The following is a 17446-nucleotide window of genomic DNA, read 5'->3' as shown; positions in this document are numbered from 1 at the left end:
ATAATTGGTATGTACCCTACCAGTGACTTCCACATAGCGTGAAAGAATTGGCATGTACCCTACCAGTGACTTCCACATAGCGTGAAAGAATTGGCATGTACCCTACCAGTGACTTTCACAGAGTATGAAAGAATTGGTATACTACCTACCGGAGACTTCCACAGAGTGTGAAAGAATTGGTATGTACACTATCAGTGACTTTCACAGAGTATGAAAGAATTGGTATATACCCTACCGGAGACTTCCACATAGTGTGAAAGAATTGGTATATACCCTACCGGAGACTTCCACAGAGTGTGAAAGAATTGGCATGTACACTACCAGTGACTTCCACATAGCGTGAAAGAATTGGCATGTACCCTACCAGTGACTTTCACAGAGTATGAAAGAATTGGTATATACCCTACCGGAGACTTCCACAGAGTGTGAAAGAATTGGCATGTACCCTGCCAGTGACTTCCACAAAGTGTGAAAGAATTGGCATGTACACTACCAGTGACTTCCACATAGCGTGAAAGAATTGGCATGTACACTACCAGTGACTTCCACAAAGTGTGAAAGAATTGGGCGTACACTACCAGTGACTTCCACTTTCTTCACAGGCTCTTTTACACGTCCATCATGATTGGAAACTAGATCTCGATCATGCTGTGGATGAAGTTTTAGATGATGGCCTCTCGTTATATAATTGCTTTCGTGACAGTGTGCATACATGCGGAAATTGCATTTTCATACTTATCAGAGGAAACTTGATGTATGTTTTAAGTATGGCGTCTGGTGAAGTTCCGTGATTTTTACCTGTCAGACACACAAGATACATCGCCCTAAGCCAGATCCGATTTTTGATACTCTTAATACATTTAATCCACTCTAGTTTTGGATCGTAAGTAAACCCTAAGAACTTTACAGTTGTGGAGACTTCGAGGAGTATTGAATCTAGGTATAGCTGGGTTTTGTTCTGCCTTGTTTAATTGATTTTATGAATAATATTACCCGTGTTTATCTTGACCTTCCATTTCTCACAGAACTGTTCTATTCCGTTTATAGTGGTTGTATATGGTATGATGCTGTTATGGGATTTTGGATACTCTTCCCAATGGCCACATCGTCTGCCAATGGTTAGGATTGTGCAAAATGTGAGTATTTTAGAGGCATTTCGTTTACATACATAATGAACAAGGTAGGGCTAAGCACTCTTCCTTGTGAGGCTTCTGCCTCGTGAGAGAAGATATTCTTTGTTTACTGCGATGCTCCAGGAAGTTTGATAACCAGCGAATAATTTCAATTGGAAATCCAACTTATATCTAAGACAGTTGTGCCAAATTGTGTAGAATGCTCTCTCTAAGGCGAGGAAACATCCGACCGTGCAGTGGTTTTTTATTCAATGTGTTTATTATTTCTTCTGTTAAGTTAATTAAGGGATCCTTAGTTTATCGGTATTTTCTAAAGCCGTTTTGAACCTCTGTTCAAAGTTTTAAAGTTAATTTTAGATAAGTGTTTGTTTTGTTTTTAATTTCGCGCAAAGCTGCACGAGGGCTATCTGCGCTAGCTGTCCCTAATTTAGCAATGTAAGGCAGCTAGTCATCACCACCCACCGCCAACTCTTAGGCTACTCTTTTACCAACGAATAGTGGGATTGACCGTCACATTATATCGACCGAAAGGGCGAGCATGTTTTGGTGGGACTGGGATTCGAACCCGCGACCCTCTGATTGTTCTGGGTGGAATTGCGAGTCGAGCGCCATAACCACCTGGCCATGCCGGGCCGACCTTATCAGACTTCCTTTCTAACTGAAAATTAAAAATTGGTGTTTCATTCATCTATTGGACAACAGTATTAATCTCACTCAAATAAATGTAAATATTAATTAATGGATGAAGAACAAAAGTAGAACCATTTCAGTGTTGTCGCATGTTCTTGTTTAAATGTCCTCTGCACTGATAACTTTTTATCAGTAGATATTGTTACATGTTTCTATATGTCAAATCATTTTGTGCATATATATATATATTCCAAAGTTCTATTGGCAGTTTATGAAAAAAAAATAGTTTCATGTAATTGTACTTTCGATTGGTGGATCTTCTTGAACAAGTGTAAACCATCTCACACTTAGTAACAGCAATATAATAGGACCACACTCAATTATTCAATTCAAGTCCCTTTGCATTAGGGTCAGGAGTGGCCTAGTGGTTAATTATAGAGTTTATGGTTCGAGTCCCGTTGCCACACAAATTACGCTACATACTTTGGGGCTGTAGATGCACTATGAGATGGATTATTTAATTCTACTATTCACTCCGAGTAGCCCAATAGTTGACTAGCTGCCTTCCCTCTAGTCTATAAATTAAGATCGACTAGTACAGATAACCCTTATGTAGCTTCGTGCCAATATGTTAAACATATGTACAAACTTTTGTATTTATGGGATGATGCCATAAAAATTAGGCCTAAAATTTATTTCTCAGATAAAACTTTCAACAGTATAACGTACAGTAGAGCAATATCATTTTGTATACCTAATGCCTGAAGACTGAAACTTACGTATTCATACTCGCGGATCAAAACGTACTCGCATAACATGCAACACCTTGTAGAGATGTATACACATGTATTAATAAAGTTACAATTTTAAATCCTTATCTATCAGTCTTCACCTTAGTTTACCAGACTAAAGTTATTATGAAAACAAGATGTTTACACATGTATTAATAAAGTTACAATTTTAAATCCTTATCTATCAGTCTTCACCTTAGTTTACCATACTAAAGTTAGTATGAAAACAGAGATACCATGAAGTTAAAAAGTTTGCAAGGATCATAAAGCAACAGTTATTTTAAAGAACTTTTAACTTTAAGAAAACAAAATTTGATTTTCGATTTGTAATTACTAAAGTCGAGACTGCTGGCTCAGCTTTAAAATCAATATTTTAATTAACTACATTAGATAATGAGTCTAACTCCAAGAGATTATTTTTAGTAAGGTGGATGTAATTAATAATATTTTTTCCTCCAATGTTTTATTTAAAATAAAAGGTATCTTCGTTGACTTTTTAATTCCTAATCGTGATTGACAAAGGCATAGAAAACGATAACTCCTTCTGGTTTCATCCGGTAAAATATCGTAGGATTTCAACTAATACATGTAGTTACATTCTAAGTCAAACGATTGAGAAAATATTACGCCTTTGTCGTATCTCTTATTGCTTTTATACCCTTCATGAAAAGAAATGTTAGATCAGTGTGAAGTTATGTATTTATAAGTATATAACATGAAATGGTCAGCTGTTTGTGGAAGTGTTAGAAATTTTAACTGTTGGGAGACTTACCATGCTATCAGCAATCACAGTGTTACATTTCAACGTAAACCATTAAGATCAATATGTATTAATTGTTTTATCATTTCACGCAATATAAGAACATTTAATGTTTTTTATACATTTGTTTCAGAATATTTTAGTACGATTTAGAAATCAATGACCAGGTGGTTAGTGCGCTTGACTCGCAATCTGAGGGTCGCGAGTTCGAACTAGCCATCATCGGGGTATCTTCTTAACAGCCTTCCGGTGGCTTATAACGCTAAAATTCATGGCTGGATCCCTGAAGCAGGCAGAGTGCCGATAGCCCATTCTGCAGCTTTATACTTACCAAAAACAAACAACAAATTTCTTACTACACGAGTGAAACCGTCAAGTATTTAGACATTATTATTATTCAACTTTGAACTGACTAGACGCATAGTTATTTAAATTTAAATAACGTATAGTAAGTTAATACTTGTAAGCTTTCTTACCAACCTTGTTATGTCACATTAATCAGAGCTTCATATCATTGAAAGTTGTTTCAGTGACGCTTGCCGACTGTTTCAGAGTAATGAATGGATCTTTTAAATAATAAAGGTTTTCGGGGCAGGTTAGGATCAAGAACCAAGATTTAGCCACTAATAAATTGCAAATCCTAATCCATACAAGCATTTCTCTGGTTGTAACTTTACTTGTACAAATGCCGGGAGCAGTTTACCATAGTATCGCCATGCTTATACTTATTCATTAATTCTGTTTTGATATGTTAATACTTGAAACATACTTTTTAATGTATCAGGTGTGGATCTCGGCCCACTGGATCTCGGCCCACTGGATCTCGGCCCACTGCTTGGCTGCAAAGGGATGTGAGGTGGGCCACGAAAAGGCTTAAGATTAGACGACGATATTTCAAAACAGCAAAATTATAATGGAAACTGCGAAATACCAAATAATTAACTATAAATTAAAGTCATGCGCATGAACCCAGCATAGCAACTACAAAACAACATTGTCATACGTGTCATACTTCTATAATCTTCTTCTGCGGTGGGTCGCAGAAAATCTTTTAAAGTTCAAATGGGCAGTGTTACTAAAAAGGTTGAGAAACGCTGATTTAGGTTACTTATGGTATTACTTTCCACTACCATAAATGCTGACAGCATGGTATTTTTAAAAATTAATGATTATTTCTCCACGCAGATGCCTTTTTTACCTCCATACCAGAAACACGAACCTATACAATAAGTCCGTAGGTAGGTTCTGTTAGTTACGTATATATATATATTTTTTTTTAGATATTCGCGCATAGCTATACAACAGTTATCTTTGCTGGCCGTTCCTAATTTGTAACTTATAGAGAGAAGACAGCTAGTCAACAGTACTGAACACGAAATTGTGGGCTACTCTAATCGAACAGTGGGATTTGACCTTCACTCTTATAACGCACCCACGGCTGCAAAGTTCGGAGCGCAATTTTTTGGCAACGAAACACAAATCACGAACCCTTTGATTCAAAGCCTTGTTAAATGAAGTATTTAGCTGATGAATAAAAAGGGTTATTTACTAAGCCTATTTCAGTTAACGTCCAGTTTGTTTATTTAACGTGAAGTTCATTAGCCTTATAACACATTGTTGAGTTTTGGAATAAAATTCGAAGTTTAAACCTTAAATGTACCTTATGTGCAAATAGGCTAAGCGGCCCTACGGCTCAAGTATAAATACCCCTAATTTTGAATTACTGACCAGAGAGCAATCAGCCAAAAATAAATGTAACTACGCGATTGACTATCACTCTAATAATGTACCCACACTGAGACTGCAGAGCGGGTTGCGAACCTTAAATCTTACTATACACATCCTGATACGTTAACTTCTAGGAAACGTCAACCTAGATAAGTTTTAAAGCTACTTATCTATTACATTTTCATTTAAGTTTCATATAATATCTATTCCTTTGTATCAGTTCATTCAATGTGCCTTTAGTATTTAAATTCACGCAGCCTTAATGACTAATTTCAAGTTTTGAAAATATTTTCATCTTTGAAAATTTAATATTAGTTGTTTTCTTTGTTGTACGAATTGTTCTTAAATTAGATTTGAACCCTTGATACTTTGCTATGATTAAACTCGAAGTCTATATTAAGGTGTATTTTGAGGATACACAGTTGCCTTTTTCAAATTCAATCACTAAATATGTTCGCCCTTTCAGTCATGGGGGCGTTATGATAGACGGTCAGTTCAAGTAGTTCAAGAGTTGGCGGTTGGTGGTGTTTACTAGCTGCCTTCCCTCTAGTCTTTCAATTCTAACTTAGGGAAGGCTAGTGCAGATAGCCCTCGAGTAACTTTGAGCGAAATTCAATACACATTGTATTGTTTGTTTTTAAAATTTCGCTCAAAGCTACCCAAGAGCTATTTGCGCTAACAGTTCTTACTTTCCAGATGATAGACTAGAGGGAGGGCAGCTAATCAACACCACCCACCTCCAAAACTTGGGCTACTATTTACCAACGAATAGTGAGATTGACCATCACATTATAACGCCTCCACGACTGAAAGAACGAGCATGATCGGGAACGGTATTCAAACTCGCGATCCTCAGATTACGAGTCGAGTCCCTAGCCACCAGGCTGTTCCAAACACAAACACTGTAAAAAAAAATTGTATTTCTCGAAAGAACAATCCTTAAGTAAAAGAATCAAGCTAGAATAGTATAGGCGTTATTTTTCGTTGCAATTACTATTATAGAGCACTGTTCCTTTTTCTGAACTAGACCTGTTAATTATTTCAGAATGGATTATGTGGTGGAAAGACTACGAGTGTTATGTATGTCACCTCGGAAGTCGCCTAAAAAGTATACACCAAATAGCTCACCAGGACAATCCCCGTGGAAAAAGCGCTTATTGGAAGGAGATATTCCAAGTAAAAATCGACAAAATCACAAGGATTATGCGCAAAAACATGAGCAAAAACAAAAGCATTCCCTGTGGAAAAGTCGGCAAACAGAAAGATATAGTTCATATAATGAACAACAGATGACAGAGCAGTTGATGTGCATTCAACAAGATAAAACAGGGGTTTACTCATTTAAGTATCAATTCACAGAAGAGCGTGATTTGTGTAAACGTAAACAGTCAGACAGATATTCTTCGTGTTCGTGTAAACAAACGACTAGGCAGTCTTCAAGTAAACATCAAGAGACATCCAATAACTCTCCCTGTAAATGTAAACAGTCAGACAGATATTCTTCGTGTTCGTGTAAACAAACGACTGGGCAGTCTTCAAGTAAACATCAAGAGACATCCAATAACTCTCCCTGTAAATGTAAACAGTCAGACAGATATTCTTCGTGTTCGTGTAAACATCAAGAGACATCCAATAACTCTCCCTCTAAATGTAAACAGAGGACTGTACAATCTACCTCTGGTGTCCAAAAAAAGTCTGAATTTTCATCGAGTACAGGACATAAGAAAAATAAACATTTTTTGTGTACAAATCAGGAACATATCGTACATTCTCCATATAAATCCCAACCAACCGTGCAGTGTTCCCCTTGTAAGGGGCTAACTACTGCTTTACGTTCAGAAGCTTGGACTTCTGTTGATTGTCATCAATACTCACCATTTAGTTCACCAAAAAACACAGTTAAGAAGCGAGATTTGTATGACAAATCTCCGATAAAAATATGTAAGCCACATCAGTTCCCATTAAGGGCAAATGACTCCAGTAACCGTTCCCCCCAAAAGTCATGTGAGTCATATCACCAACCCCACAAAATGTCCCCTGAAAATCAAAACCCATTGACATTAAAGTGTTTGCACAATCAATCCCTGCAACATTCGTGTTTTTCATCAAAGATTTCGTCGTTTGAATTACCCGAGTTTGTCAAATATTCACATTCACCGTTAACGTTTCGTCGAACATCAGTGAAGAATAAACAGCGCTCTTTAAAAGAATCATCTGATGACCAATGTCTTTCAGTGCTTTATTCAGCGTATTCCTGGAAAGATAATTCTATTGAAAGAATTAACAAGGTAAGTATGCATTTTGTTCATGCTACGTAGGTATTATGTATGTATGTACGTATGTGTGTGTGTGTGTCAAAGAAACAGGCAACTGTAGTTTTTGTACAAGCGAAAATTTTCGAGTGTTTATTTCTTACTTTTCTAGATGCGATAACGTTCGCGTTATCTCTTTCCCTCTACAATTATTTTGCTGTACTACAAGCTACTAATAAACTTCATAGGCATTTGTATTAACCTTTGGGTATTCCTAATATTTAGTAGACTTGCTAAGTTCATCAGTAGAGAGAAGAAAGTAGAGATATCCACAATGTGAGTGATGAAGATGTGAATACGATCATAGAAAAGATTAGCTTCTCGAACAAAGTTCAGGTAGTTTATAGTAGAGTCTCTGTAAGAATTGTAACTCGTAGATGTTGAAGCTGAGTTGACAGGCTAACAGAACTGGATATTCTAAGATTACATTACAGTTAAATAACACTTTTTGTTTCTAGCTATGTATTTTAAACAAACTATTTTTATGCACAAAAAAAGATCTTGTTAAGTAAAATAAATATAATGATCTGAATTATATAATAGGATAAAATAGAAAATTAATAGATTGGTACTTATATAAATCACATCAATGTTCTGATCAGTAGTACTATGATGTAAAATTATACAGATTTTAAAACTAAATGTCATGCTCTGCCAGCTAAGGTATTTCATCCCTAGGACATTTTGTATTATGTAATTACACAGCTACAGATAACAAAAAACAGCCGCTTGTGTTAAACGTACTAGTTGCCTCGCTGTAGGTCACCCCTTAAGGTAATTGTATGACCACAAATTGACAGAGAGTTCAAGTAACAATATGGTTACTTAAACTTTTCTAAGATTTACCTGTACAGATGTGCAACCTGTCTTGTGGCAAATACGTACGAAACGTGAAGACGGCCAGTTTATCATAAAGTTTGTTTAGGAGTAGGAACCAACGAGTGTTCCTTTTGAAGTGCTGTCTCGGACTACGTGCAGAAATAACTATCAGGAGTTAAGATTTAAATGACAGCTTATGAAGGATTTTCTTAGAGCAAAAGGTATTTTGATTGGTCCTGTGGGATATTCTTCGGGGTAAGGGTAAATTATATGCTTGGTAGAAATGGGCTTCACTTAAGCTGGTTAGATAGTAGGATGTTTGTGAAAACTCTAAAAAAATTCAATAAAAATAGTTTAAACTAAACTTTACAGCCCTGAATTCACTAATTTTGCTCTTTATGCTCTTGATCCTACTATGTATATCCTTTAATATGACACACTTATCACTCTTAAACTTCTTCTGCTCTGAATTTCCTTTTTCCAAATTCCTCGATGCCCTATTTATCCTACCGGTATGTTTATTCACAATTTCCCAAGCTCCATTGTTATTATGCGTAAAACTGGAAGACTATGATATAATAGAAATTATTAAATCTTGGTTAGATTTTTAGAATATTTTAGAATATTAAGAAATTGATAAAAAATAATTAAGATAACAGTGCAAATCGCTTTAATGTAAAATTATTGTTTTTTGTCTATGTATATTACAAAATTTTGAATGTCTTTTAGCTCTTCTCACTCGATTAAGTAAAAACTATTGTGCTTAATATTTGTTCTGAAGAATGCTTTAAAATACGACAAACGAAGTTCATATTTTTTCATTGAAAATGTTTTGAAGTAATTGTTCTGAACAATACAATTAATGGATATTGAAATCGCTAACCTTCTGAAAGATAAAAAACTTGTACAAGTGTAATCAGATGGCTCGGGAACAGATCTGATCATCTTCAAATATAGTCTACGAAATCAGGTTGATAAAGGAAACTAATTCATTCAAACCCAATTTTATAAAATATCAACAGAAACGCTACTTCCAAAAATAACCTTATCATATGTATGAGATTTGTTGTAATATTTGGATGAAGTTAGATACACCACTAATGATATTGAACAGCTACGATAAAATGAATGTGGAATAAAAATCTTGAGCTAGCCTTAACCACAAAATCAAAATTTTGCAAATTATATTTTCTAACCTTTGTAAATTACGTTAAATTGCATGAATCTTGTGTCCTGAGGTTAAGTTATTTCAATAAAAACAACAACAACAGGAAGTGTTAGATATACACGATTATTTAAATTTAAATTTTTTTATCATTTAGATAGTTTAAGTTTAGCGCGAGTGTTAAAGGTAGTTATTTTTAGAAGCGATAGTTTATTGCAGGTCTGTTTACGTTTTCGTCATGTTACTAGAACCTTCCAGTTTTTCTCGTTGTTTTAATGGAGTATTGTAGAATCATAATATCTCGTAGAGTGTGGAACGTTTCTAGGCTTCTGTCGGGCTATAAATACGAGTCCAAAATGTAGTTCAAGTTAAATAGGTCTAGACTGTCTGACTATGAATTTAACCATAAAGAGTGTATAATGATGACTTCTAAAGTGTATTATCACAAACTGTATTGTAATAACAGAATAAAGAAGAAATAACTTGTCTTGTCAGTTGTTTTCTAAAGGGTATGAACCAGCATGTGTGTATTTTGACGTAAAAGAAACAATTATTTATAGCTCTGGCTACAACTGTGGTAACCAATAGTTACAATGATGATTTTAGAGTGAAAGTATCACAGACTGTATTGTAGAGTAGAGAAGAATAATTCATCTTGTCAAGTTGTGTTCTAAAGTTAATGAATCAGCCTGTGTGGACTTTGATGCAAAAGAGACTATAATTTCAAACTCTGGATACAAGTGTGGTAACCAACAGTGTAACGAACATTTGTATATACGTTTGAGCTGTCCTAATATATTATTTTATAACAAGTGGACTGTGTGCTTTTGTTTATTGGTGAAATTTATCAACAATAAGTCACAGACACCTATTGTAAAGAATCTGCCGTACATAAAAACCTGAAAAGAGGTAAGTTGAAAAAATAGTTTTATATAATTACTTCTACTTATCTTTCCTGCAAATGCCCGTGAATCGACAATGTCCACTTTATTTGGTTAACATCCAACGAAAAAAATTAATGTTTAGAAAATTCTGTCGGTATGATGTAGAGATGAAAGATTTACTAAACCATTATTAATGGTTTAAGCTCTCTCAAAATAACTGCATTTATGAAATTTTAATATTATAGTTAAAGGTCTTCTGTTGACCTTTTACAAGGAAAGTTACTCTACTAAAAGTACGACTCAGACTCAAATTTAATATCTGTTCAGGTGCTCTATTATATTTTATTTTTTATTAGTAGTTTCTTGTCTTCATCTTCTGTGTCATCTAGAAGTAATATCAGTAGTTACTTCACCAAGGAAACACTTTTTATGTATTTTGCAGGAAAACAGATATTCTGTAATGACATACTTATGGATATAGTGTACGTGAAAGGATTGATTGTCATATGAGACAAATGGAACGCATCATTCCAACACTTAATCGACCATTTAGTAACAGACACTTGTATATCAAAGCGTTTCAAAAATTTCCTGTTTTAAAGACTTCTCCACATTTTTTTTTCTAGATGATTAAATTTCACTCAGTCATACTTAAGAATGAAAAACCTGTAGCTGTTTCTGAATAATAATGACTAATTTAGAAATAGCCAGGAATAATTTAAAAAAAACGTAAATGGTCGAAGAAACATCAAAAGAGTCATAATAAAAACAACAAATCATCAGATTACTTTCTAAGTTTAAGATTAAATTGTAAATCACAAATAAATCCAGGTAATTATTTCATCGTAACTTGGGTATTTAGAGAAATTTTAGGGTAAAACCTAAAAAAAAACATTGTTATCTTTACAGTAAATTCAGCTTAGTTTAATATTAAGTTATGCAGATTGTATATCATATGTGATATCTTCAAAAACCTAGGTGCTCATTTCAAGAGTAGTCATGTTTTATACATTAAAGATATTTTTCTTCTTAGTTAAGATTATTATCCACTTTACAAAGTAAATCACTTAATGTGAATGTTTTTACCTGTAGGTGTCTCTGACTCGTCCATTAAATCTATATTATCATGACGATGACATAACCATGTGGTACAACCAGAGTGAATTCGTCACAGTCAGTCTTCATTGGCACAATAATTTCCGAAGCTTCCACGGCTCACCCCCTCTTCTTCTCTCCCCTCAGGTAATGTTTATCAAAACAGTTCAACAGTTTTTTTGTTATATTATATAAGTAGGCCTACACATGTTTGTAAATATGTATTTTAACACGTCAGAATATTCAGAAACTGCAATACAGAAAAGTTTGGCAATAAGTTCTTCTATTTCGCAAAATTCCAATCACTCAGTTTCATCAAAAACTGAAGGTTCAAAATAGAAAAGGTTATACTTTGGTATTTTTGATCCTCTATGTCCTAACTTCAACTGTCAATCACTGCCATTGGCAACAGTAAGCATGAAAGCAACAAATAAAAACTGCACATAAAATGTACTGAAAAACAACAACAAGTATTCCTGGCTTAAAACGTGAGATTTAGTCGTCAAAAACATGCAAGCTTAGCCATTTCCTTTCACGTTGACTTACATCATTTTCCGAACTAACAGGATTTTACCTCAAGAGTTATATGACTTTTACTTTTGAAAAGTTGCTAAATCTTTGAATCGCTAGCCTTAAGCTGGAAGATCCAGATATAAACTTCTATGCTTGTCGAATCATGTTACTTATGTTATAATTCAGCAAGTCGTTTGTAAAGTGTAAGAAAAACCATGTTGTGACTAGTTTCGTTCATCCTTCAGGTAATTGTATCGTATTAGGTTTAGATCTGCAACTGTTGTATATATATAGTTAACATTACTGAAGTTAATTCTTTAATTATTTGATTAAGGATATACATAGTCAGGTGAATCAGAAATACAGATAATTGATTTGTGTATGTTATTTAATATATTTCTTGATTTAGCTCTGTGTCCGAGCTCAAGATTGGGCCAATCATCTTGCTCATACAAATACAATTTACCACAGAAACGACATGGGCATCGGTCAGAACCTCTTTTGTAAATGTCTTGGTATTTCAGACGCCGATCCAACAGGTAAAGTATATATTATTGATTTTTTAACTTACTCTGTCTGTACTTAGTATTTTCAAGGGTTATACACCTGTTCTTAATCGAATAGATATTTATAATGCACCCGCACCTGAAAGTCCGGAGTGAGTTCAATAGTATATTGCGGATTTGAATCTTGAACCTTTGGATCCCCATCCCAGCAAGATAATCACTTGGCCACGTCTGGCCTTGTTCTGCCTAGATTATCTTATATCTAGGGTTAACAATTGTTTTACGATTTTTGATTAATACTAGAATAATAGATACGTTAGGGATAAGCTCGTGCTTTTCGTACGATGTATGTACTAAAATATTTTGACTACTGAAACATTTTTCCACCTGTCGAAAACGCTCGGGTTATAGGGTTTTATTGTTTTATATTAAGACATCTTAAACCTATGGGCTTTTCTGACATCATAGACTTGAAACCTAACTGTCGATTTTTAAGCCCCTGTATTGAAATGGTTAAAAACGTATAATAGTTATAAAATAGTGTATTCTTAAAAATATGGTATCAAGGAGTGTATAAATTAACTGTCGTCATGTGTTTTGTGTAAATTTCTTGTATGTATATATATGTCTAAATCGCATTTAAATATCATCTGAAACCTGTAATTATTTTCTTTTGTGCAATCTGTTAGCTGTAGAGCATCAAGAAATCAATGAAGTTGTGGTAGTGACTATTAAGGCTAAGAATAAACTCGTGCATATTTAAACTTTAGGCCTAATTGTCGATTTTTAAACGTCTGTTGGAATTTGTACTGAGATGCAATGGTATTCCGTTACTTATAAACCACGGAAACGTAAAGAATTAACTTAATGTATTTCCTTGCATGTTTGTTTATGTTATCAAAGTAATAATCTCTAAAGTTAATGTTATGAATGTCGTAGTTTTGCACTCGTGTAGAACAATGCACGTTAATTAAACGTCGTTCACTTTTGCATACGTATAAAAATAAAATTACCTCCGTACAATTAGTCAATAGAAATATTGGGCTTCCACGTGCCCGATCACGCATACACGCACGAACTGACTGACTGGCACACATTGTTATTTTAATTATATAGATTATTTGAAGTTGGAGAGAGATAATTTGTGATAAAACATACTTGCACTTGTAGTTTTGACACTGGGATTATATTTAAAATAACACCACGCAATAAATAGAAGCGTTAGTGTAAATATAAAAACAATATTCCATTGTGTCAAAACGACAAGAATCGTTCTTAATATTTGTGAACGTTATGATATATAAAATATAAAACACCAATTAGAATAATATTATAAACAAAGCGTGGAGAATAATAACACTAATATGTAATGATCAGAATTTCAACCAAAACATTTTTGTCCGTTTTTCAAACACTTTGTTGTTCTGATGTTTCATAACACGTTTCATTAATTATCAAGTGTTAATCATATATATATATAATGCTTAATGATATTAGCAATTAAAATGTATTACAGAAAGTATAGCAGACTTTATTCAAATACTGTTAAAAATAGAAAAGTATACGAATTTTATGTTTCCTAACTGTGGCAAATACGGTACAGAATTGAGTTTGAATTGAATTTGTTCCAATATCTTTTATTTGTACAATCAAACGTTACAAGTCTTTTAAACGTTACAAGCTATCTAACATGGTTTAGAACTAGAACTAAAAATTAACATAGTGAAAATAGCTTACTTAATATACTGGTGTAATTAGGTACATACAATGTTATTTAACGAAGTGATTAGAAATTCTTGTAGTAATTGATATTTTCCCCAATAATATCAATAATATCTCACGAGTTCTGGAAAATATATATATATATATGAAAGATAACTAAAATATATATACATTGTACATGTTAGACATTTAATCAATATTGTTAATGAAACTAAATTTAAAGAAAGAATATAATTTAACTTACAACACATAAAAATTAGTTGTTTGATTCACGCACTATCACTGATTTCCTGTCCAATGAATAGTTGATTACAAGGTTACAACATGCAGCCTCATCAGTACACAGCTTTTGTGTGTGTTAACAATTCGTATTGGAGGATTGCTCGCTCAGAGAAGTAGTTATTTGTTATTGTGCATAATCTGGGCTCCTCTATTGTTACATGTAGCTTTATGATATCACACTGAAAATAAGTACAGAATAATTTACCCTTTTGATATGTTCTTTAGATAGAATCGACTTTTACATGTCTAATTTAAAATGTATCTGCGATGAATTTTCAGCTTATCCAGAGGGACGTTGTATGAGCAATATATCAGTACAGTATTTCGAATTATAACATGTATTTTTAATAATTCGCTTCACAAGTTAGCCAACACTTAGAAGGTGTTCAAGAGAGAAATAAAACTCTGATCATAAAAATACAGACAACTCGTTATAAGTTAAAAATGAAGTGAAAGAAAGTGAATCATATCTGTTTAAATCAGGCTTGTTAACTCTGTATGTTTACTGAATTGTTGGTTTTTTATTGAAAGAATATTGTTCTAAGATTAAAGCATGGCTGGTTAAAAATTAATGATCAAGAATTAATTTACTGAGATGATTGAGTTGCGAATATATATATATTGCTGCTCACCTGGAAATATGAAACTCTACCATGTTTACTCATGAGTTTGTTTGTTTATTTATTGAATTTCGCATAAAACTACTCGAGCTTTAGCTGCACCAACCGTCCCTAACTTAGCAGTGATAGACTAGAATGAAGACACCATCCACCGCCAACTCTTGGGCTACTCTAATCGAATAGTGGGGTTGACCGACACGTAATAACGCCCTCACGGCTTCAAGGGTGAGCATGTTCAGTGCTAGGATTAGAACCTGCAACTATATTAAGTTTAAATAACTTGCGTCAGTTTTAATAAATACCCTATAAAGCGCATGATAACACACATGTAGAATTTTTGGTGTTAGATATCGGATTGAACTTGATATTCATGAACTGTTCAGTATATGCGATTTTTTTTTTCATTTCCAGGAGACCAGGTGGCCAAGTATTGGTACCAGGAAATTAAGATGTACGATTTTTATCAGAAACCATCGTTGTTACACGTTAAATCCAGTAAGAATTTATTTTTTCGAATTTTAATGAAATTTTATTGGTAAAATAACGTTAATTACAGTTTTACTCTTGTTTATATTCTTATGTCGTTACTGTTGTATTTACATATTTCTCTGAGATGGAGAAAATTAAAAATTTACATTCTGTTATATCTGATTTATTCTTGGCTGTTGGACAGTTTGATGAAGCAAGTTATATAAGTCTGCCTTTTCGAGCCATTACAAATTGATATTTATCTTATGCAGATCACTTCACACAAATGGTTTGGAGAAACACGCAGGAGTTCGGAATCGGAAAGACAAGAACACGATTTGGAAAGATTGTGGTGGTTGCAAATTACAGACCCGCCGGCAATGTCATTGGTCATTTTCACCAAAATGTCTTTCCACCTGTTAAAAAGATAGAAGAAAGTTCAAATAAAATTAATATTCCTAAAGCGTTGTAAATCAGTGTTTTAAAACAAATCAGGTCACATTGAGTTCAAAAAAGCAACGATTTTTCCTGTGCAGTGGAAATAATAAATTTCCCGGAGATGTTTTAAAGTATCCTCTAAAAGACAAATGTTTTGAATTGGTGAAGAACGACTTCCTAGTAATCAAAATCCAGTTTGCGGAGAAGTGGACATTTCGTCTTTTGAAAGAGTAATTTTTAAAGAACAACAGTCACTTTGAGTGATTAAACGTGTTCTGGTTTTCTGAGAAATCAAAGGTTGCTCTGTACAGTAAAAAAAAAAGACTGAGGTTTTATGTAAACCAGATCCTCACCATGTACACTTAGAGTATATCCTGAAAAGTTAAATATAGGGTTAAGCATAAGAATGTAATTAGTAGCAAATAATTCCAATTTTTGAAAATATAAAGGTTTTTTTTTCCTCTACATTTAAAATTTCTAGAGTTTTAAGACACATAGAAATATAATTCGCACAATACTACACTAGCACTGTACTAATTATTACACTAGCACTGTACTGTAGTATTAATCAATACTAATTTGAATTTTATCTTTGGGCTTTATAGGCAAAGAATTTTTATATATTTTGAACACATTTTCATATTTAAAAGTAAGCAACAGTTACAACAATAATAATATTCAAAAGATTGTACTCCTTAACTTGGCGTATAAAAGGTGTCCGGAAATCATGCTTACAAAATTGTTTACCTGTGTTTCACAGATATCAGACTTTGAAGTTCCAGGATTGCAAATTATGCAAATATGTACACTTCGTGTGCAAAGTGTGCTACAACGTTTCATACGTTAAAAAATAAAATAAATTGTAATAACTCTGTTAACATAATTTCTGGACATCTTATTTATTTGAAGGAGGCTGTTGAGAGTGTACAGTAGATAACCTTATGGCACATGTAATAATTAGCAAATAGATGTTTTCCACGTTTTAGGATTAATGTAGAACAACGAACATTTTATTGACGTATGGCTAATGATTTGACGAAAATGGAGAATTAAACAATGAATTTATTTGAACTCGCTGTAAGTTGGTAAGGGTGTTTCATTTCTGTTGTTGTTGTTTACGTTTATGAAAAGAGTTTTTTTTGACGAACGGAATGAATTCGTAAATCGTGCGACTTACAACGAAGTTAGTCCAGTGTGTAGGTATTCGTTTGATGACCTTTCTCTTCGGGTGATATTTCTGTGATATAATTGATTACTTGAAAAACGTTTTGTTTGCCTTGCTCACAAGAGTCTGTGATTGGTTTATACAACGGTTATTTGTAAAACAAAAATACCGAAAATATTATCTTAATATGTATAATATTTTACAATGTTTAGTATTAAGATAAAATAGTATTATGAGGTTCTACGTACTTTTGAATTAATTTCTACCATCAAAAAAAAAATTACCTCAAGGTGAGTTAGCTTGACGTCAAGTAGCAATATGATTTTAACCTTTAGGTGAGTTAGTTTGACGTTAAATATTAATATGATTTTAACCTTTAGGTGAGTTAGTTTGACGTCAAGTAGCAATATGATTT

General features: G+C 33.5%; 1 protein-coding gene across 1 annotated transcript in view; it reads left to right on the top strand.

Moving 5' to 3' along the window:
- Positions 1 to 16361, top strand: part of LOC106466686 — a 38635-nt gene extending 22274 nt beyond the window's left edge. The window contains exons 3-7 of the mRNA XM_022394755.1: positions 6088 to 7330; positions 11315 to 11464; positions 12240 to 12369; positions 15372 to 15455; positions 15701 to 16361. Coding sequence (XP_022250463.1) covers positions 6088 to 7330; positions 11315 to 11464; positions 12240 to 12369; positions 15372 to 15455; positions 15701 to 15900 — 1807 coding nt within the window. The 3' untranslated portion in view covers positions 15901 to 16361. The remainder of the gene's footprint in view (positions 1 to 6087; positions 7331 to 11314; positions 11465 to 12239; positions 12370 to 15371; positions 15456 to 15700) is intronic.
- The last annotated feature ends 1085 nt before the right edge of the window (positions 16362 to 17446 follow it).

The sequence above is a fragment of the Limulus polyphemus genome, unplaced genomic scaffold, assembly GCF_000517525.1.
Source record: "Limulus polyphemus unplaced genomic scaffold, Limulus_polyphemus-2.1.2 Scaffold2344, whole genome shotgun sequence".
NCBI classification, from domain to species: domain Eukaryota; kingdom Metazoa; phylum Arthropoda; class Merostomata; order Xiphosura; family Limulidae; genus Limulus; species Limulus polyphemus.
Note: the sequence above shows the minus strand (reverse complement) of the source record. Positions and strands in the feature narration are given on the sequence as shown.